This window comes from Bison bison, unplaced genomic scaffold (genome assembly GCF_000754665.1).
Source record: "Bison bison bison isolate TAMUID 2011002044 unplaced genomic scaffold, Bison_UMD1.0 scf7180017864032, whole genome shotgun sequence".
In the NCBI taxonomy this organism is placed as follows: Eukaryota; Metazoa; Chordata; class Mammalia; order Artiodactyla; family Bovidae; genus Bison; species Bison bison.
Window position 1 is genome coordinate 818,254 of NW_011494604.1, and position 23,655 is coordinate 841,908.

Consider the following 23,655-nt stretch of genomic DNA (forward strand, 5'->3'; position numbering starts at 1 on the left):
AGACTCTGATGCTAGGAGGGATTGGGGGCAGGAGGAGAAGGGGACGACAGAGGATGAGATGGCTGGATGGCATCACCGACTCGATGGACATGAGTCTGAGTGAACTCCGGGAGTTGGTGATGGACAGGGAGGCCTGGCTTGCTGCAGTCCATGGGGTCGCAAACAGTCGATTCGCAAAGAGTCGGCAGTTAAAGTGGGATGTACTTCTGCCAAAAAGTAATGGAAAATTTCTCTTCACTGTGTTTTTAAATTGAATTTAAATTAATTAAAATGAAATAAAATTAAATATTAGTTCCTCAGTTGCACTAATCACATTTCATGTGCTCAATAGCCACATTGCACAAGTGCCTACCATGGTAGGTAGCATAGCTATGTAACTCTGTTTCTCAAACTTTGATTCATAGCCAGCTAATTTAGTAGGCTGACCACCTTTTTTTCTTAAACAGAATAGAAAGGAATAAAATAGAACAGAAACTATTATTATATCACACGTAATAATGATACATATTTTGGAGTGATACTTTTGTTTCAGTACATACATACTGAATCTCTGTGTATTAAGTCACTAAGTAAATATTTCTTACTCTGGAATATAGTAAAAAGTTTTGAAAACCACATCTACAGCATCTAATAAATTGCCTTCCACATAATAGGCAAAGTAATAATATTAGTTCAGTTGACTTGTGATCAGTGGCACACATTTGTAAGTTGAGAGTTAAAATGATAGGTTTGGTGTTTTTCTGATGCTATTTAACCAAGTTTTTCTCCATGCAAAGCTAGAGGTTAGAGAGCAATAGGTAAGCTAGAGAGGTAGATTAAGGTCAGATTATGCCATCCTAATAATTTGAACTATTCTGTGGGAAGTGAGGAGTCATGGCAGGGTTTTAAGGTAAGGAGTTACGGAAAATTCTGTTCGAGAAGGAAAAAACAACTTACAATGATGATCACTTTGACCACAACAAACCACTTTGTGTTTGCTTCTAATTACCCTAGAGTCAAGATCTTTATTCTGTTTAAACTAGAGAGTATAAGTATAAGATCTTTCTTCTCGATTAAAGCCCCTTTGGGCTTTGGGCTCTCCAGGGGACTTCTTTGGACATGCCATGGTCCATTTCCCTAACCTACCTGTGTAATTCAAATCCCTGGTCCTTCAAAGAACTTCTGAAATCATCGCTTCCTAGATTAATCGGAATAACTGCTTCTCTAGATTCTAATTCCATTGTCTAGGCAGGAAAAAAAAAATCATTGGTTATGCTTCAAAGTTTCCATTGTCTACTTCCTGTCCACATGATTCCCATCACTTCAGATGTATATAACCTGTGTGACCTAGTGTAAACATTTCTCTCCCTTTACGTATCAGTTTAATGTTTGATGGTGGTTGTTTTTGACTTTTAGACTTAAAGAGAGTTAAGTTGAACATGTTCCTTGCTTCAGGATACATGAACACTTTTATTCATTCATTCATTCATTCTTTTCTTTATATTTCTCATTCCCATTCCCTTTTCCCTACCTAGGCTACCTTTCAAATGCATTTTATGTGTATCTCTTTGTGCTTTTGTAACATTTGTATTGTTTTGTATGCTTCTATTTTTATCTAAACAGTGACATATTTTGTATCTCATTCTGTTTGGCTTTTTTCACTAAACACTATGTGGTTTTTATAAAATACTTTTTATTTTGGAAATAGGAAGGTAGAACAGTATAACCTCCATATCCACATAACCAAATACCAACAATTACCACTTTGTGGCCAATATTGTTTCATTTGTACACTTCCCTCTTCCTGTATCATGAAGCAAATCCCAAATGATAAATCATTTCATCCATATATATTTTAACATGTTTGTGTTAAAAAGATAGGAACTCTTTTAAACGTAAATACGTTATTATTGTTACACTGAAAACATTTTAGCAGTAGTTTGCTACTATCAAATTGGTGTTTCAATAGTCTCATAAATGTCATAAGTGCTTTTTGTTTGTTTAAGTCAGGATCTAGATTGGAACCATGCATTGCAGTTGGCTCAAATGCCTTATAATCTCTAGGTTTCCTTCCATCTCCCTCTCTTTTCTTTGTAATTGTTTGTTGAGGAGCCAGCTCTCTGTCTCCAAGGTCTGGAACATGTTGATCATCTCTTTGTAGAGTAGTTTGCCCCTCTGCCCTCTGTATTTCCTGTAAATTCTTACCTTGAACTGCATTCTGATTCAGGTTTTGGTTTTGATTTTACAGAACTACCTCCTGCTGTCTTCTTCCATCAGAAGGCACATGATATCTGGATAACTCTGATTTCGTGGTAGCCATGCTCTGTTCTCAAGATATATCTCTGTACTTTGTGGATACCTAGTTCTCTGTACTCTGTGGTATGAAACCATCACATTTTTTATACCCATTCCCACTGTGTACTCTGCCTCCAACTCATTGTCACCACAGATACCACTGCAGTGACATCCTAATATGCGTCACTGTAGACCTAAGACTTCTTTGGAAAACAGACCTGACACAGCATTGCTGGATCATCAGCTATTTTAAGCTGAATTTGCCAAGTATTGTCAAATTGCTCTAAAAAAATGCCTCCACTTGTCTACACTTTCATCAGCAATGCCCATTTTCCCATATGCTTGCCAAACTTGGCATTATCCATCTTTCTAATTTTCAGTAGTCCAGTGGGTAAAAATAAATCTATCTTTTGTTTAATATGCATTTTCTGGTTGTTAGTAAGTTTGAGACTCTCATGTAGTTGTTTGCCATTTAGGTTTCATCTACTGTAAATTCCCCTTCATAGATTCTACCCGTGTCTCAGTGGTAGTTTCTGTCTTTTTCTTAATGATTTACATATTCTAGATATAAATTCCCTGTTGATTTTTAAAAGTTCAAATATCTATTCCCATTATATCAGCTGTTTACTAATTTTCTCAGTGAATGTCTTATTTATAACTTCCTGTTCTTTTTCTTTCACATTTACGGATTTACCTAGACTCTGTGTTAGTATATGGTGTTAAATACCAGGAGGTTTTCCCTCTCTGTAAAATGATCTAGTACCATTCACTAAACAGTCCTCATCCATTTTATTTTTGTAGTGCCAGCCTTATTGTAGGTGGAGTTTCTGTGTCTTGGGTCTCTTTTTTCCTTCATTGTTCTCTTTCTTCTTGAGCAAATACCATACTATATTTATTACTCTGGATGTGCAGTTTGTCTTAATATCTGGTAGGACAAAGACTTCCTTTTTCACATTTTTCAAGGATGAGTTAGCCTTCCAAGGACTTTTATTTTCCCACATGAACTTTATTCTTAGATTTCTTTTAAAAATTCACCTGGAATTTTAATTGTGACTGCAGTGAATTATAGATGAATTGGTGGTAACTTGACAGCATGGACTCTGTTTCTGTTTATTTAAATCATCGTCTGTGCCCTCCTGTGTTCCCCCCTCTACCCGTAGAGATCTTGGGTCTTCCTGGTTTATTCCTAAATATTTTATAGTTTACAAATTTTAAAAAAGCTGTTGTGAATGATATCTAACTCTTATTACATTTTAAAATTAAACTTTATTTTGAGATAATAGTAGATCCACATGCAGTTTTAAGAAATAATACAAAGAAATAACATGGGTCCTTTACCCAGTTTCCCCCAGTGGTAACATCTTACAAAACTATAGTGCAGTATCACAACCAGAAAATTCACACGTATTGTAAAGATACAGTACATTTCCATCATCAGAAGGATCCCGCCTATTGCCCTTGTATAGCCACACCTACTTCCCTCCCACTCTGTAGCTGCTGACAACCAGCTACTCTGTTTCCCATTACCATAATGTCACTTCAGGAATGTTATATAAATTGAGTCATATAGTACATAAAATTTTGGAGTTAGCTTTTTTTTCATCCACCATAATTCTCTGGAGATTCATCCAGGTTGTTTTGTGTATTGGTAGTTACTCCTTTTTATTGCTCAGTTGCATTCTGTGATTTGGATGTAGACCGTTTGTTTAAATGTTCATTAATCTTTTTTTCCCTCCACCTGTTCATCAGAAGAAACAGTAATATATCTTTACAAATAAGAACTTTTAAAAAAAATGAAGGTGCCTACTCATTTTATGAACTATTGTTGGTAATTCATCTATATAATAAACAGTGACATTTTTAAATAATGTTAACAAAAAACATTATTCTTATAAATATAAAATAAAAAATTTAAGGAACTTCAAATTTATTAAACTGACAAATATTTTCTATTTCTGATTCTGGTATTCCAATTTCCAAATGACTTACTTTTTCATGAGTAAGAGTTTAAATTCTAGATTTTGAACTTGTAATAATATTTTCTTTTTCTTCCCTTTTACAGCAATTTGAGATTTTTGATGATTGCTTTAGCATATGCCATACCACTTGGTGTATTTGCTGGCTGGTCTGGAGTTCTGGACTTAATTTTAACACCAGTGCATGTCAGCCAAGTAAGTGTTTTATTTCTTTATATCTTGTAGGTATTTTTGGTTCACTGAAGTTCTGAACATTGTCTGCCTGTTCTTACATTTGACTTCAGTGCCTAGGTAAAGCATTGTCCTGTACCACTGCTGCTAAAGGAAGATCTTTATGAAATAGTTATAAACAATATTGATTTTCTTCCTGGATTTTGTTAACCACCAGGAATTTCACTTATGATTAATGATGCTAATAAAAGAAAAATAAAGAATGAAAAAATCTTAGGATCCTTGATTCTTGGTTTATAAAGATGAAGATCCCGTCATTAAATATAAGGCAATTCATACATCTAATTCCTCACTTTGTCTTCAGTCTCAGTATCTCATTTCCTTAAAAATAACCATTTCATCTACATGCTTGATGACGTCCATTCCTTCTCCTTGCTTCCAAATAGCATGGTAGGAAGGGGTCTAGAGACTAGGAAAGTCAGATGGAAGAAATCTAGCACACTGATCCGTTGCATGAATAAACAACTTTTCCAATTTTCTTTTGAGGAACTTTTGGAATGTCTACATCTAGGCTGTCATAAACAGTGCTGTATGGATATTTTCATCCCTTGGGGCATTTCTATATACATTTCTACTGGATATCTATCAAGGAATGGAATTGCTAGTTACAGGGTGTGCCTGCTTTGATAGATGATGCCAAACTCCTCCAAAGTAGTTGTTTTCGTTTATAGTCCTACCAGCGGTACATGAAATTTCTCCTTGCAGCATATCATTACCAGCACTTGGCAGTGTTAATCTTTTTAAATTTAGATGTGCTGATGACTGTGCAGTTGTATGCCCTTGTAGTGACTTCCATGACAGCTTTTTAAGTGGCATCCTTTTTTTATGACACACCTGTTCAAGATTCTTGCCCACTGCCTGGCTGCCTTTTTCTTACTGCTTTGTAAAGAGGAGAGCTTTGTGAAAGTGGTCTCGCCAGGAAGGCTTGGCTGAGGAATGGACTGCACATGTAAAAGGCAAAGCTACCGCAGACTTAGTACAGAGACTGCTGTGGGGTGCAAAGCTAGGACAAATATAGCAGAGGGCAAGCATGCAGGACCCTTGGAGTTCTGGCCCAGCCAGAGTGTAAGACCTCATTAACAACTTGTTAACATCTTAGGCTTCTGTTGAGACACCAGGAAGAACAAACTTTAGAATCACGGACCATACCCTCAATAGAGGAAAGCCTATTGTTCTTGGACCCACCATGAACAAAACCTAAAACCAAGCCCTGACAAAAATCTGCAGAGGACATGATTTGGAGATTGAAGCCTGCCAAGTGAAAGGAACTTGAGAAACAACTTGGTTTCTAATCTTCTTCACTAGTAAAGTGCAAAATTGAGCTTACACAAGTTCAAGGTGATCTGCCATTAATTGAATGGCATATGAACTCAAAAATCAACTATCTTAGAAAAGATAATCCAGAATCTCTATATTGTATCATCCACAGCATATAGTAGACAATTTTTTAAAAATTAGACATATAAACAATTAGGAAAATATGGTTCTTATTTAAAAACAAACAAAAGATGTGGTCAATAGAAACCAATTTGGAGATAGTCTAGGTGTTGGATTTATCAGGCAGAAATGATATTGCAAAGGAGAAAGTGAGAGAAATCTTCTCTTGCTCCAAATTCATAAATTTATTCCCATATATTATTATGTAGAACTCTTTTATCCAATACAGTAGCTTCTAGTCACATGTGGCTATTTAATTTGAATAGTTTAAGACCATGGCATCCAGTCCCATCACTTCATGGCAAATAGATGGGGAAACACTGGAAACAGTGGCTGACTTTAGTTTTCTGGGCTCCAAAATCACTGCAGATGGTGATTGCAGCCATGAAATTAAAAGACACTTACTCCTTGGAAGGAAAGTTATGACCAACCTAGACAGCATATTAAAAAGCAGAGACAACATTTTGTCAACAAAGGTCCGTCTAGTCAAGGCTGTGGTTTTTCCAGTGGTCATGTATGGATGTGAGAGTTGGACTATAAAGAAAGCTGAGCACGGAAGAATTGATGCTTTTGAACTGTGGTGTTGGAGAAGACTTTTCAGAGTCCTTTGTTGTTGTTGTTGTTGTTGTTGTTTTTTAATTGCAGCAATAATTTTTTTGGATATATATCTTTTTTTTTTTTTAGATTTTTTTAAAATTTTATTTTATTTTTAAACTTTACATAATTGTATTAGTTTTGCCAAATATCAAAATGAATCCGCCACAGGTATACATGTGTTCCCCATCCTGAACCCTCCTCCCTCCTCCCTCCCCATACCATCCCTCTGGGTCGTCCCAGTGCACCAGCCCCAAGCATCCAGTATCGTGCATCGAACCTGGACTGGCAACTCGTTTCATACATGATATTTTACATGTTTCAATGCCATTCTCCCAAATCTTCCCACCCTCTCCCTCTCCCACAGAGTCCATAAGACTGTTCTATACATCAGTGTCTCTTTTGCTGTCTCGTACACAGGGTTATTGTTACCATCTTTCTAAATTCCATATATATGTGTTAGTATACGGTATTGGTATTTTTCTTTCTGGCTTACTTCACTCTGTATAATAGGCTCCAGTTTCATCCACCTCATTAGAACTGATTCAAATGTATTCTTTTTAATGGCTGAGTAATACTCCATTGTGTATATGTACCATAGCTTTCTTACCCATTCATCTGCTGATGGACATCTAGGTTGCTTCCATGTCCTGGTTCAGAGTCCTTTGGAGTGCAAGATCCAACCAGTCCATACTACAGGAGATCAGTCCAGGGTGTTCATTGGAAGGACTGATGTTGAACCTGAAACGCCAATACTTTGGCCACCTGATGCGAAGAGCTGACTCATTTGAAAAGACCCTGATGCTGGGAAAGATTGAGGGCAGGAGGAGAAGGGGGTGACAGAAGATGAGATGGTTGGGTGGCATCACCGACTCAATGGACATGGGTTTGGATGGACTCTGGGAGTTGGTGATGGACAGGGAGGCCTGGCGTGCTGCGGTTCATGGGGTTGCAGAGTCAGACATGACTGAGCAACTGAACTGAACTGAAACTATTTGAAATAAAATTCAAATGAAAAATTAACTTCTTCAATAGCACCAACCCATATATTATTGTGCAGAACTCTCTTATTCAGTACAGTAGCCCCTAGTTACATGTGGCTATTTAATGTGAATAGTTTAAACTAGTTGAAATAAAATTAAAATGAAAAATTAACTTCCTCAATAGCACCAACCACTTTTCAGGTGCTCATGGCCACATGCAACTTACGGGTACCATATCGGACAGTGTTGACATAGAATGTTTCCATCATCATAGAAAGTTCTGTGGAACAGTGCTGTTCTGGAAACTTTATTGTTATTCCATTCACATTTAAACCTAGAATTGAATTGTGTGCTTGTTAAAAGGTAGGGATTAAATTTCTTTTATCCCAGATAGTTCTTCATTAACCTAACACCAATTTTTGAGAAGATCGTTCTTTCCCCATTACTCTCCAGTGTCATCTTTGTCATAATGAAATGCCCTTATGTGCATGGATGTTTTTAAATAATTTTTTCTTCTAGTCTATTTATCTCTCTCTTTGCCAATACCAAATTGTCTCAAGTATTTTAGTTTTATAATAAGTTTTAGTGTATAGTAGAATAAATGCTCTTTGAGATTTTGATTAGAATTTTATGAATCTCTAGGTCAGTTGGAGAATTAACTTTTTTGTAATAGTAAGTCTTCAAAATCATGATCATTATATCTCTCATCTACTTACCTAATGTCTCTCTAAATCTCTTTTCTCAAAAACACCTTCTATATATTTGTTAGATGTATTACCAGGTATTTGATGTTTTCTGAAGCTATTATAATTGGTAACTTTAAAAATCTTACTTTTTGTTGGCTGGCATGTAGAAATATAGCTGGTTTTTGAAAATGACTGAAGTATAGCTCATCTTATATCCAGCAGCCTTATTAAATTCACTTATTTATTTATCCATAGATATTTTTACCTCTCTGCATACATCTCATATCAGTTGTAACTAATGATAATTAGATGGAGAAAAATACATTTAATAAAATTCAACACTGAGATAATCATCTGGTCTTTCTCTTTTAAACTGCAGATATGGTGAATTGCATTTGTTGATTATAAAATGTTGAACTACCTTGCATTTCTGTACTAAATCCATTTAGTCAGTGAGTTATTATAGTTTTTATATATCACTGAATTCAGTTTGCTTGCATTTTGTTTAGGATTTTTTGCATTTATGTTCCTGAATGAGATTAGTCTATAATTTTTTTTTATCTTGTCCTACCATTTCAATTTTAGTATCAAGATTTTGCTAGTCTCAGAAAAGAACTTCTGAAATGTTTCCTCTTTTTCTGTTATTGAAAGAGTTTATGTAAGTTTGATGGTGAGAGGATTATATTTTTCCGTAAATATTTGGTAGATTTCGCTGATAAAGCCATCTAGTTTTCTTGTGATACTGTTTTTCCTTCATTTCCGTCTGATAATCTTTGTGTTTTAATTGGAACATTTAGTCCATTTGCAGTTAATGCAATTATTGGTACATTTGAGTCTAGATCTACCACCTTATTATTGGTTTTCTTTTTTTTCCAATCTAGTCTATCCTTTTTCTCTTCTTTCTCCTGGATTAAGTATTTTTTACTACTCTGTTTTCCCCTTTTATTAGCTTGGTAGTTTTAGTCTCTTATTATTTAGTGGTTATCCTAGAGGGTACAGAATGTACATTTCACTTATTAACATCTATTATAAATTAGAACTTTTAACTCTACCAGGACTGTCCAAGGTCCTCAGAACCCTTTCATTCCAACTAAGCCTCAACTGTGTGTGTATGCTTAGTTGCTGAGTCATGTCGCTCAGTCTTTGCGACCCCATAGACAGTAGCCTACCAGGCTCCTCTGTCCATGGGATTATCCTGGCAAGAATACTGGAATGGGTTGCCATTGCCTCCTCCAGAGGATCTTCCAGACCCAGGGATCAAATCCACGTCTTCTGCAGCTCCTGCTTTGCAGGCAGATTCTTTACTACTGAGCCAGCTGGGAGGCCCACAATGGAGTATTACTCAGCCATAAAAGAGAATTAATTCTGCCATTTGCAACAGCATGGATATACCTAGAGAATATTATGCTTGGTGAAGTAAGTCATATATATCACTTACATGCAGAATCAAAAAAATATTACAAATGAATGTATATGCAAAACAGCAACAGACTCACATATAGAAAACAAACTACTGCTGCTGCTGCTAAGTCACTTCAGTTGTGTCCGACTCTGTGCAACCCCATAGACAGCAGCCCACCAGGCTCCCCCGTCCCTGGGATTCTCCAGGCAAGAACACTGGAGTGGGCTGCCATTTCCTTCTCCAATGGATGAAAGTGAAAAGTGAAAGTGAAGTCGCTCAGTCGGGTCCTACCCTCAGCGACCCCATAGACTGCAGCCTACCAGGCTCCTCCATCCATGGGGTTTTCCAGGCAAGAGTACTGGAGTGGGGTGCTATCGCCTTCTCCGAGAAAACAAACTAATGGTTACCAAAAGGAAGAAGAAAATGGAGAGAAACAAATTAGGGGTATGGGACTAAGAAATACAAACTACTACGTATAAAATAGGTAATCAACAGGATATATTTTATAGCACAGGGAATTAGAGCCATTATTTTGCAATAACTTTTAGTGGAATATAATCCGTAAAAATACTGAATCACCTGAAACTCATATAATACTATAAATCAAGTATGCTTCAATTTAAAAAATAAGAATAGGTAATAAGGAGATCAGTCCTGGGTGTTCATTGGAAGGACTGATGTTGAAGCTGAAACTCCAATACTTTGACCACCCAATGCAAAGAGCTGACTCTTTGGAAAAGACCCTGATGCTGGGAAAGATTGAGGGCAAGAGGAGAAGGGGACGACAGAGGATGAGATGGTTGGATGGCATCACCAACTCAATGGACGTGGGTTTGGGTGGACTCTGGGAGTTGGTGATGGACAGGGAGGCCTAGCATGCTGCGGTTCATGGGGTCACAGAGTCGGACACAACTGAGCAACTGAACTGAACTGAACTGAAAAAAACAATTCAAAATGAAACACATTTATTCTGCTCAAGGTTTGTAGGACTTCTTGAATCTATGGCTTAATGTCTCATCAGTTTCAGAAAATTCTTAGCCAATGTCCCTTCAAAGCTTATGTTTCATTTTCTCTATTTCTTTTTCCTTCAGTAATTCTAACCATACGTGTTCTACTTTCACACTTCTTTCCTATGTCTTTTACTCTCTGTTCTGAATTTTCTATCCTTTGCCTTTCTCTGTTCAAACTGAATATTTTACCTAGCTTTTCTTCCAACTTATAATTTCAGTTTTCTGCTCTAATATGCTGTTAAACTCATCTATGAGTTAATTTCAACTATTATGTTCTTAAGTTATAAAATTTTTATTCAGTGCTTTTTCATAGTTTCCAAATTTCTGTAGAAATGCTTGATCTTGTCTTTTATTGTTTTTGAAACTATTAAAAATAGTTATTTGAAATCTATATTTCCTAATCCCTTTATCTAGATCCCTTGTGGGTCTCTTTATATTTGTGATATTCATTCATGTTTTCTTATGTGTTCAGTTATTTTTGACTGAGTGCTCAACATAGTATATGAAAAGTTGTAGTGATAACTTAAGCTTGAAATGGTGTTCTTTTCCTCTAGAAAGTACTTATGTTTTTTCTTAGGAGTCTAAGGATCACTTAATCCAGTTTTAAGAATTGAGATCATTTAAAACTAGGTTTTAGTCCCTCAGAATATGGTTCCATTTCTTTCTTTTTCTTTTTTTTTTTAAAGTTCCATTTCTCATTTATACCACTCTTAGGCATGGTAGTGGTTTAGTTGCCAAGTCGTATTTGACTCTTGCGACTGCATGGATTGTAGCCCTCCAGGCTCCTTCCGTCCATGAGATTTCCCAGGCAGGAATTTTGGAGTGGGTTGCCATTTCCTTCTCCAGGGGATCTTCCTGACCCAGGAATTGAATGCTGGTCTCCTGCATTGCACGCAGATTCTTTACCAACTAAGCCACCAGGGAAGCCTGCTCTTAGGTATGCTGCCGCTGCTAAGTCGCTTCAGTCGTGTCCGACTCTGTGCGACCCCATAGATGGCAGCCTACCAGGCTCCCCCGTCCCTGGGATTCTCCAGGCAAGAACACTGGAGTGGATTGCCATTTCCTTCTCCAATGCAGGAAAGTGAAAAGTGAAAGTGAAGTCGCTCTTAGGTATAGTCCCTGGCTAAAGCCTGGAGTTTTCTACAAGGCCAACCACCTAAGAGCAGGCCTCAAACTCGTATTTTTTTTCTTCCTAGATTCATGAGGCTGCCAGTAGTTTTACAGCTCCTTAGCTACCTTTTCTGAAATCAGTAGACACACCCCTAAGGAAAAAGTGCCCCCAAATACCCAGGCTTCCTTCTCATCTTATGATTCCAGAATTATGAATTACTTTCTTGACTCTCTACTACCTTCAAACATATTTCCCACTCCAGATTTTCTTCTTTGCAACCAGAAAATTAACCCAAATTACCTAGTGTATCTTTACTATAAGGAGAAAACCTTTTAATTTCCTGTTTTTCTGGATGGCATGTATTCCAAGCATACTCAACTTCAGGAAGAAAAAGTGTAGCACCCATTCAGATGATGCTGATTTTGTAGATCTTACGATTCATGTTACAAAGCCTGAGAATCCCTTCCAAGTGTCTCTCTGTACAAACTCTTAAGAGATACAGACACTATACGTCATACCAGGTATTAAATAAAATGAAATTTAAAATTAAATAAGAACAGATCTTCTGGGTTGGTAGACACATAGACACCCTCCAATTAATTTGGATACTCCCAAATTAATTAAATTCAAGCAAAGAAAAAAATTAATTATTGGGGAGAATGTTATTAACTAAAGCAAATATCATGAATAGAGAAAGCAGAAAATGGCCTGAAAGGACCAGGGTTAGTACAGTCAGATACACAGTGTTCTTCACCTGATGCAGGACCCCAGTGACCTACAGAATAGATGAGAATGTTTATAGGGACTTCATAGCGTAATAGGCCTCAGTCCATAGTGTTAATAAACACTAAATGCAAGAAGAGGGGCAGTTCTGAAGAACAGTGAATTCTCTTGCCCCACATGCCAGTAGTATGAAAGAAAAACTGTAGAGATGATTTAAATTTCTGGTGTTATTTTTCTCCAGAGAACATTTATCTTTGTTTCTGGCACCAGACACTGGTAGAGCAAGATTTCTGTAAAGTCATTGTAATACTTTGGAATTTGTAATACAGTGGAATTTGTAATACAGTGGAAACAGTGTCAGACTTTATTTTTCTGGGGTCCAGAATCACTGCAGATGGTGACTGCAGCCATGAAATTAAAAGACGCTTACTCCTTGGAAGGAAAATTATGACCAACCTAGATAACGTATTCAAAAGCAGAGACATTACTTTGCCAACAAAAGTTCGTCTAGTCAAGGTTATGGTTTTTCCTGTGGTCATGTATGGATGTGAGAGTTGGACTGTGAAGAAGGCTAAGCGCCAAAGAATTGATGCTTTTGAACTGTGGTGTTGGAGAAGACTCTTGAGAGTCCCTTGGACTGCAAGGAGATCCAACCAGTCCATTCTGAAGGAGATCAGCCCTGGGATTTCTTTGGAAGGAATGATGCTAAATAAAGCTGAAACTCCAGTACTTTGGCCACCTCATGTAAAGAGTTGACTCACTGGAAAAGACTGATGCTGGGAGGGATTGGGGGCAAGAGGAGAAGGGGACGACAGAGGATGAGATGGCTGGATGGCATCACTGACTCGATGGACATGAGTATCAGTGAACTCCGGGAGTGGTGATGGACAGGGAGGCCTGGCGTGCTGCGATTCATGGGGTCGCAAAGAGTCGGACACGACTGAGCGACTGATCTGATCTGATCTGATTGTAATACTAAGAGTAGGCTAAGAATGCCAAAATTCTGAGACACCTAGGTTGCTTCCTCTTTGAAGCTCTTCTGTCTCCTAGGGCCTTGTCATTATATGCATGGGTGAAGATGGCTGACTATCCGTATTCCAGCTGGCAGAGAGGGAAAGAAAGCATTGGCGGAGGCATACAGTTGCCTTCTAGGTTCTAGCCTAGAGATGGCACACCTCACTTTTTTCCACTTCCATTAATGAGAACTTAGTCATGTGGTCCCATGTGGCTGAATATGGGCTAGAACATGTAAACTAGCTAAATGCCCTGGTAGGATAAGATATAATATATTTTGGTGGACAGCTGACCAGTTCTATCACTTCTGTAATGAAAAATATGACTAGAAAACTAATAAGAGATAGAATTTAGTTTGGGTAGCTCCCAAGTGCCAGGGCAAGTTTGAACTTTGTCCTATAACCACAAAGAAAGCCAATAACTGTTTCTGAGCAGGGAAGTGGAATGATTGAAATAATTATTCTGGAAATAGTGGGCAAAAAGATTGCTACTACAGGAGTCCAGAAGTACAAAATAAGAAAATAAGCAATTGTGATGCCCGTGATGGGGAAAGAGAAAAGACAAAATGCACCAGTATTGTTCAGAACACATGAAATGTCAAGTATTGTCAACTAACAGGTATTGGGCAGTTTGCATTGATTAACTTATTTAACTCTCAGAAAAACCCTCACTATCCCGAATCCCCATCCTACTAATGAGAAAACTGAGACATGGGGTGCGTGTTGCAACAGAAGCCAAGTCATAGTAAGAGTTAAAGCTACTCTTTAACTGAGGATGAGTGGTGAGGAAACGTAGGCAGCGTTTGTAGATTGCTTTGAGCAAGTTTGTCCATGAAGGTAGGGAAGAGACGAGACATTAGATGATGGAGAAACATCATCAGGTAACAGCCACAGCTCTAACCTCTATTGAGCACTTCCTGTATGTTGACTGCTGATCTAAGGTTTGTGTGGAAATTATCTCACGTCCATGTTATAGGCAGGAAGACCTAATTTGCACAGAGTCACAAAGCTAGTAAATGACAGGGCTGGAAATGTTTTCTCCAGGAGTAGAACGAGCTGTCCATTTGAAGTCGAGCTCAAATTCTTTGTCTCCTCAGGTACTCAACCTGTTTTCTCTCTCTCTCCCACCCGCAACCCTCTTTTCCCCCCACTCATCTGTGTTCTCTTAATACATTCTCTTTTGACTTGTACCGGACATTTTAGCACTTAATTATTGCCTAGTACTTTCCTGGTATTTATTTAGATAAGTTTGTATTAACTAGTCACACATGAATCCTTTCATCTGATTCATTTTCTTAAATAGTTATTTCCTAAATTTTATGCCATTTAGCTATTAACATACTGATTAAAGACAATTTTTTTCCATGCCTTCTAAACTGCAACATGATAATCTTGTATTAAATGTGTCTGCCACTTTCTTAACAGGTAGATGCTGGCTGGATTGGATTTTGGTCCATTGTTGGAGGCTGTGTTGTTGGAATAGCTATGGCAAGGTGAGAATATTTTACGGTAAACATGTGAGTAAGCACAATCAAAAAAAGAGCCCAAAGGGAAACTCAGCTACCCTAGATAACCATTAACATTTAAGGAAAAGTAAAACAGGCAAAAGTCAAAAAAAGGACACTTGTTCAGGCTATAAGAAAATCCACACACAGTAGGTAGAATTTGCTGCTACAAGAAACCTTCTCAGGAGTCCACTGTAAAATGTTCTTGGAGACTAGAGATGTATTTCCAGTGTATTAAGCTTCCTCTCTCCATATTTTTAAAGAACAGCATCTACAAATTGGACTCAAGGAAAGATGATACAATAATAAAGGCAGATTGATAGTTACCGGGAGTAGAAAAGAATTGAAGGGAATCATTCATAAGAGCATATCTAGAACTTTCCATGAAAAGTCAGTATCCTGATTAGCAAATATTTATTTCTGGTCTTTTTTGACAGGTATGACCCTATGGTTATCCCATTTTGATGAAAAATGCCCATAAAGACTTTGAGTTTCATCAAACTCTCTTTAATTCTTAACCCAATATGACAACACATTTTTAGAATGAGTCAGAATAAGGGAAAATCTCATTTATTCTAAAAAAAAGAAAAGAATGAAAATGTCACTCATGTAGGTGGCTGCCTATAAAACTACTCTTGGTGTTTCCAGTGAGATAATACTCATTCACTTTCCAAATCATTTTATCCTATTTAAACAAAAACAAAATTGGGTAATCAACTTTACCAGGAAGGGAAGAATATAGCTACATATTTGGGGAGATCAAGTAAGATATGTGAAGCACCTGTCTAAATACTTAAACATAATTGACACAGGATAATATTATAACTAGACCTTATAGTTTGCATAGTGTTTCTGGGCTGATAAAAGAATAAATTGACACTTATTTCTAAATCACTTTTTCTGAGGTTTTTATAAATTAGGAAATATAATAAAATCAAAAAGCTAAAGAAAAATATGAGCACAGCTATTTGTATGAAATCACTGCACTGATACTATCACTTTTGATAAGAATCCTATCTAATTTTTCTAATTAATCTCCAAACCAATGATACTGAGTCATCATTTACCAAATCTTTTTCTGAGCATCACATCAGTCAAAGAGGGACACATTATGTATCAGAAATGACATCTTATTTGGGCCTTTCTCTGTATTTTTTCTACAAACCCTTAATTTTAACTTTATGGAAATAGAACTAGAGGGAAAAATTAGAATGAGGACATTTCTGTTTTTAAATTGTTGAAATGGAAGTTTTAAAAAGTACAACCCTTACTCTGGAATCCAAAGTCAATTGTAATATCTTCTAAGCCTAAAATAAGTTTTTAAATTATATTCAAAACAGCCTTTTTGGGGTCCCTAGAATGGAATCTCCTTATAGACGTGAGTGCTTTAGGTGGTTGGTTGTTTTTTCATGCGTGTGATTATGTTACTAAAGGTTGGGCTTCCCTGGCGGTTCAGATGGTAAAGAGTATGCCTGCAATGCAGAAGGCCCAGGTTCAATCCCTGCGTAGGGAAGATCCTCCTGGAGAAGGGACTAGCAACCTACTCCAGTATTCTTACCTGGAGAATTCCGTGGACAGAGGAGCCTGGCAGGCTACAGTCCATGGCATTGCAAGGAGTCAGACACAACTGAGTGACTAACACTTTCATTTTCACACACTACTCAAGGTTACTACTAAATGTACTACTTTGGTCTTAACAGTACACTTTGATAGTATTGGCCCATTTGAAAGGACTAGGTCTCCAAAATTGGTGGACCAGAGTGGTCAATTTAGTCTTATGTGATCAGGCCCTGAAAAACTTACTAACTGTTCAACTTCACTCAACTGGTTGTACCAGAAAACTGTTTTATTCTCTCATACCAGCTATCTGCCTATCTCACCAGTAAGTTCATGACACATCACTTAATATAAACCAAAAGAGTAATGAACATAGAATTAAAACAAAGCTTTTGGATTTTCTTGAGGAGCATTTCCATCAAGCTGTGAAACATTTTTCAGAGTACATAAGAATTTTCTTTTTGTCAACTTTCATAGTAGAGAACTAACCAAAGTCACTGGGCAAAGGTGCATCCATTTTTCCCACCAAAAGATGGCATCAGCTCTCACAGGCAGTCGTTTTAGTCTAGATAACACTTTACAAACGTGATTAACCACGTCATGTCAAATAAGTGCAAAATGAAAGAGTATTGCAAGTCATATTACAATAGAAATTAAAATCTATTTTACAAAAACAAAGAGAAAACATGGTAAATGTTATATTTGTGATGGGATCAGTTTTTCTACAATAGGAACAATTCTGAAGGACAGAGTAAGTTGTGTACAGGCAGAGCCAGACAATTGTGTTTATACAATCAGTGGTTCATTAGCAGATGAGGAAAAACGGTTGGCAAATGGGCAGGTTTTTGGTCATGACTAAATAGAAAGTATCTCTACCAGGAGTTGCATGTTAATTCAAGACAAAGCAGGATTTTTGAGAACTTAAAGTGCTATGAAACATTATGAACAAATTTTGTAGAATAAATTCAGTATTCTAGAGGTATGTTCTTGCTCTTACAAACCTTACAGTCTGATAGGGAAGAAAAACAATAAATGCAAAAGCAAGAGATATTTCAAGAGTGTGAGAATGGGGTGGGGAGGGCCATGAGCATGGAGAGCCTTCCTGAACTGAGACCTGAATGACCTAAGGAGTAAGCAGGAGTAAGTCACGTGACAGTCTGGAGATGCCAGCATTCCAGGACAGGGGCAGAAGCTACGGCTGCTATGGGAAACAACCTTAGTATGTAGGAGAGACAGAAGCAGGGCTGTGCGAGTGAAGAATAGTAAGACAAAGGGAAAGTGGAGGCAGAAACCAGATCATATAGGAAGGACCCCAAAGGCTCTGATGTAAGGATTTATATTTGGCTCTAAGTGACTTTGAATTTTGGGAGAGCTGTCTTTGTAAGTTTTTATCAATGTTGGCCCATTTTCTAAGACTAGGACATTATGTGCTCATTATAGGATGTTTGGAAATTATAGAAAAATATACAAAGAAAGTAAAAGTGGCAATTAAAAACTAAGAATCTATCCTGTAATTATATTAATAAATACATAACAGAGATCATATTTTATGTGTTTTGTAAAAGGAAAAAAAAATCACAGAGCAACACTTATCACATACAGATACTCATACACACAAACACATAAAATGTATCAGTTTTTAAAAACATAAAAACTTGCTTTTAAAAGAATGCATTGAAATTTTTCAAGATATTATTGTTTAATCAAAGTGTGTCATTCATGTAAAGAGTATTTTAAAAATCCAGCTAGGATTAATACATTGTTTCTTTTCAGGTTTGCAGATTTTATCAGGGGTATGCTGAAACTAATTCTGCTCCTCCTGTTTTCTGGGGCTACGCTGTCATCCACGTGGTTCACCCTGACCTGTTTGAACAGCATCACACACCTGCCTTTAACCACAGGTAAACACAGACTGTTTTGAATTTTGAATGAATATTTTCAGTTTATAAAAGCATATATACACTGACAGTAGGGCTTTTTCCATAATTGTTATATATACAAAAAAGGTCTCCCTTGTCCAGCTGTCAGACCATAATCCCATCTAAGAAGCAACTGAAAATATTCCCATTGGTATTTTGCATATGGAAATGTATAATATTTTGCCTAAGCTTACATAGCTTGGAAAATCATATCAGAGCATAATACAAAAATTTTTATCTTCTGTATAGCCATTACATCATTGTTAAACAGGAAGGAAAATGAACAAAGGCAAAAAGCTATGTTTCAAGTACACACCAGTAAAATTCTTTGAATGAGCAACTATAGGTTTATTTTATATTTAGGCTTTTAAAAACTTTTAATTCAATCTATATAAACTAAAAACAGAAAAAAAAAGAAGTTCACTATTTCTCCCACCCCTGACCTCTTGCAGCCACCAATCTGTTCTCTGTTTCTATGAGCTTGGTTTTTTATGGTTTTTGTTTTTTTGTTTGTTTTTAATTCTACATGTAAGTGAGATCATACAGTATTTGTCTTTCTGTATCTTGACTTACTTCACTTAGCATAATATCCTCAAGATCAAAACATGTCACAGATGGCAAGATTTTGTTCCTTATGCCTGAGTAATATTCTATTGCATATATATTCCACAATTTACCCATTGTTAGGATTAGGTTGCTTCCATATCTTGGCTACTGTATATAATGCTGCAGTGAACATGGGGGTGTGGATATCCTTTTGAGCTAATGATATTCGTTCCTCAGATAAGAAATGAGATTGCTGGATCAAATGGTAGTTCTAATTTTAGTTTTTTGAGGAACCTAAGTACTGTTTTCCATAGTGGCTGCACTAACTTGCATCCCCACCAACAGTACACAAGGGTTTACCTTTCTCCGCATCCTTACCAACACTTGTTATTTCTTATCTTATTGGTGATAGCCATTCTGACAGGTGTGGAGTGATATCTCATTGTGATTTTTGATCCATGTTTCTCTGATGATTAATGATACTGAGTTTCTTTTACGTGTCTGTTGGCCATCTGTATGTCTTATTTGGAAAAATGAGTATTCAGATCTTCTGCCATTTTTTATTGCATTGTTTGTTTTTTAGTACTGAAATGTATGAATTATTGGTATATTTTAGATATTAGCCCCTTATCAGATAAATGGTTTGCAATTATTTTCTTCCATTCAGTAGGTTGCCTTTTCATTTGTTGATAGCTTCCTTTGCTCTGCAGGAGCTTTTCAATTTGATGTAGTCTCAGTTGTTAATTTTCACTGTTGTTCTTTTGGTGTCAGAATCAAAAAATTATTGCCAAGACCTGTGTCAAGGAACTTACTGTCTCTTTTATATTCTAGGACTTTTATGGTTTCAGGTCTTATGGATTCAAATTATGATTTCAAAGTTTTATGGATTCAAGGCTCTGATTCATTTTGTGTTAATTTCTGCATATGGTGTAAGATAGTGATCCAGTTTCATTCTTTTGCCTGTGGTTGTACCGTTTTCCCAATATCATTTATTGAAGAGGCTGTTCTTCCCCATTGTATATTCCTGGCCTTTTTGTTGTAAACTAATTGACTGTAAGTGTACAGGTTTTATTCTGGGCTCTCTGTTTTGTTCCACTGATCTGTGTCTGTATTTTTATGCCAGTACCATACTATTTTAATTACTCTAGCTTTGTTATACAGTTTGAAATCAGGGCATGTGACGCCTCCAGCTTTGTTCCTTTTTTCAAGATTGCTTTAGCTATCCAGGGTCTTCTGTGGTTCCTCACAAATTTTAGGATTATTTCTTCTATTTAGACTGTAAAAAATGCCATTGGAAGTTTGATAGCTATTGCATTGAATGTGTACATTGCTTTGGGTAGTATGGATGTTTTATCAATAGTTATTCTTCCAATCTATGAGCACAGACTATCTGTCCACTTATTGTGTCTTCTTCAATTTCTTTAATTAATGTCATGTAGTTTTCGGTATACAGACCTTTCACCTCCTTGGTTAAACTTACTCCTAGATATTTTATTCTTTTGTTATAATTGTAAATGGGATTTTTTTCCTCATTTCTCTTTCAGATAGTTTATTACTAGTATAAAGAAATGCAAGGTTTTGTGTTGATCTTGTAGCCTACAATTTTACTAAATTTATTAGTTCTAACAGTTTTTTGATGGCATCTTCAGGATTTTCTATGTATAATATCATGTCATCTGCAAATGGTGTCAGTTTTGCTTCTTCCTTCCCTGTTTGGATGCCTTTTTTTTTCCTTGCCCATAAAAGTGGGGAGAGTGGGCATCCTTGTCTTGTTCCTGATCTTAGAGGAAAAACTTTCAGCTTTTTACCATTGAGTATGATGTTAACTGTGATCTTGTCATGTATAGCCTTTGTTATGTTGAGATACATTCCCTCTATACCCTCTTTGTTAAGAGCTTTTATCATAAATGGATGTTGAATTTTGTCAAGTGCATTTTCTGTCTGTCTCGAGATGACCACATGGTTTTTCACTCCTCATTTTGTTAACCTGGTGGTTAACATTAACTGGTTTGCAGATGTTGAACTAGTCTTGGATTCTTCAAATAAATCCCACTTGACCATGGTTTATGATTGTTTTAATTTATTGTTAAATTTGGTTTACTAATATTTTGTTGAGGGTTTTTTCATCTATATTCAGCAGGGATATTGGTCTGTAATTTTCCTTTTTTGTGGCATCCTTGTTTGGTTTTGGTATCAGGGTGATCTTGGCCTTTTAAAATGTATTTAGAAATTTCCCCCTCTTCTATTTTTTGGAAGAGTTTGAAAAGGAATTGTGTTAGTTCTCCTTTGAAAGTTTGGTAGAATTCATTGGTGAAGGCTTTTGGTCATGGACTTTTGTTTGTTGAGGTTTTTGATTATTGATCCAGTCCTTTTTGCTAGCAACTGATCTGTTCAGATTTTCTATTTCATCATGATTCAGGCTTTGTAGATTGTGTATTTCTGGGAATTTACCCATTTCTTCTAGGTTGTCTATTTTGTTGGCATATAATTGTATCATAGTAGTCTCTTATCCTTCGTGTTTCTGATATCAATTATAACATCTCTTTCATTTCTGATTTTATTTATTTGAGTCCTCTCTCTTTTTTTTCTTGGTGAGGTTAGCCAAGGAATACAATATTGGCAATTTACCTATTATTAGCTCATCCAGTTGACCTGAAACATTTATAACTGCAGTTGTTTTTGATTGTTATTAGTATCATTTGGGAATCTATATTAATCTTTCCATGGCTGCTATTAATAAGTTACCACAAATGTTGTTGTTGTTCAGTCACTAAGTCATGTCTGACTCTGCGACCCCATGAACAGCAGCATGCCAGGCTTCTCTGTCCATCACTAACTCCCTGTGTTTCCTCAAACTCATGTACATTGATTTGGTGATGCCATCCAACCATCTCATCCTCTGTCACTCCTTCTCCTCTTGCCCTCAATTTCCCCTAGCATCAGGGTCTTTTCCAGTGAGTCAGCTTTTCACATCAGCTGGCCAAAGTATTGGAACTTCAGCTTCAGCATCAGTCCTTCCAATAAATATTCAGGGTTGATTTCCTTTAGGATTGACTGGTTTGATCTCCTTGCAGTCCAAGGGACTCTCAAGAGTCTTCTCCAGCACCATAGTTCAAAAGCATCAATTCTTTGGCCTTCAGCCTTCTTTATGGTCCAGCTCTCACATCCATGATGACTATTGGAAAAACCATACCCCAAATATAGTGACTTTAAAAAACAACACAAATTTATCATCTTACATTTCTGTAAGTTAGAAGTAAGCTTGAATCTCACTAGGCCAAAGTCAAAATGTGGGCAGACTCTAGGGAAGAATTTGTTTCCTTGCCTCCTCTAACTTCTAGAGGCTGCCCACATTCCTTGGCTTGTGGCTCCCTTCCTCTGTCTATAAAGCTAGCAATAGCAGGTCAGGTCCTCATACTACATCATCTGTTTCTTCCTTACACATCCTTCCTTCCTTCATCATTGGTTCCTTCCTTCCCTCTGAACATCATATTCTGCCTCCTTCTTCCACTTTTAAGGCTCCTTGTGATTACATTGGGTTTACTTGGATAATCCAAGATAATCTTCCAGTTTTAAAGTCAGCTGATTAGTATCCTTAATTCCATCTGCAGCCTGAATCCTTTTTTGCCATGTATAACATATTCACAGATTCTAGGATCTCACACATGAATGTCTTTTAGGGGAAGGAGGGGACATTATTCTGCTTGCCACAGGATCTTTTTAGAATTACTTTGACAGATTATTTTATAAGCCAAGAGGGCTCTGTTATTGCTTCTTTGCTTTAACAAAAGATTGTTTAAAATGCAGATTTTTTATTCCATTTGCAAGTTATATTCAGCCACTTTTTAGATTATATGTTTAATTATGGGAATATTTGTTATAAAGGTAGACTGTAGGCTTATTTAATGTAACAAGCACTTATATGGATAGGAATTTGGAGAGTCTGAGAGTGGCTCTATGGGGACCTGTTACCCAGTGGCATGGATGTTCCATGAGACTCCCTGAATAAGAGGGTGATTCCTTTTGGCTGCATGTAATTAATGTATATTATATATCCCAAGTTGGATTTACATGCTCTGTAATAAAAAGATCAGAAGTTTGCACATCAGAGGCATCAAATCTTTCAAAGACAACCATTTATTTAGGAGTGAGTGTAGTGACAATAGGGCAGTGGGATAAGATATACCCAGCATTACCAAACTGTACCAACCCAGCTGTGGCTATTTAAAAATGAAATAAAAATCCATTTCTTTTAATAGGTGGATATTATTTTTTTAATGGCCACTAAATTATTAAGACATATATATATTTATTTATTTATTTACTTATTTATTAAATTGTTTGAGCCTAGATGGACAGGGAGGCCTGGCGTGCTGAGGTTCATGGGGTCGCAAAGAGTCAGACTCGACTGAGCGACTGAACTGAACTGAACTGAACCATGTAAATAACAGAATTGTTAGCTATTTTCTTTGACTTTGAGGCAACACTAAAAAATTACTGAGATACAAATGGTGCTGAGAAGGAAGATTGGAAACCTCTGCTCTGTACATCCTGCTAGTATTCCCTGTTTTCAGTGTTTATTTTTTTGCCTATAAATCCCAGTTGTCCAAAGGAATCTTTTTTGGATACTTCACCCTTTTAATATACTAACATTCCTTCATTAGAGTTTTGAGCAATTTTGGCAAGTA

General features: G+C 36.7%; 1 protein-coding gene across 1 annotated transcript in view; it reads left to right on the forward strand.

Annotated features, from left to right (window-relative positions):
- DIRC2 (disrupted in renal carcinoma 2) overlaps positions 1–23,655 on the forward strand; it is a 91,154-nt gene that overhangs the window by 48,389 nt on the left and 19,110 nt on the right. The window contains exons 6-8 of the mRNA XM_010834407.1: positions 4,337–4,445; positions 14,866–14,933; positions 18,276–18,403. Of these exons, the coding sequence (XP_010832709.1) occupies positions 4,337–4,445; positions 14,866–14,933; positions 18,276–18,403 (305 nt within the window). The remainder of the gene's footprint in view (positions 1–4,336; positions 4,446–14,865; positions 14,934–18,275; positions 18,404–23,655) is intronic.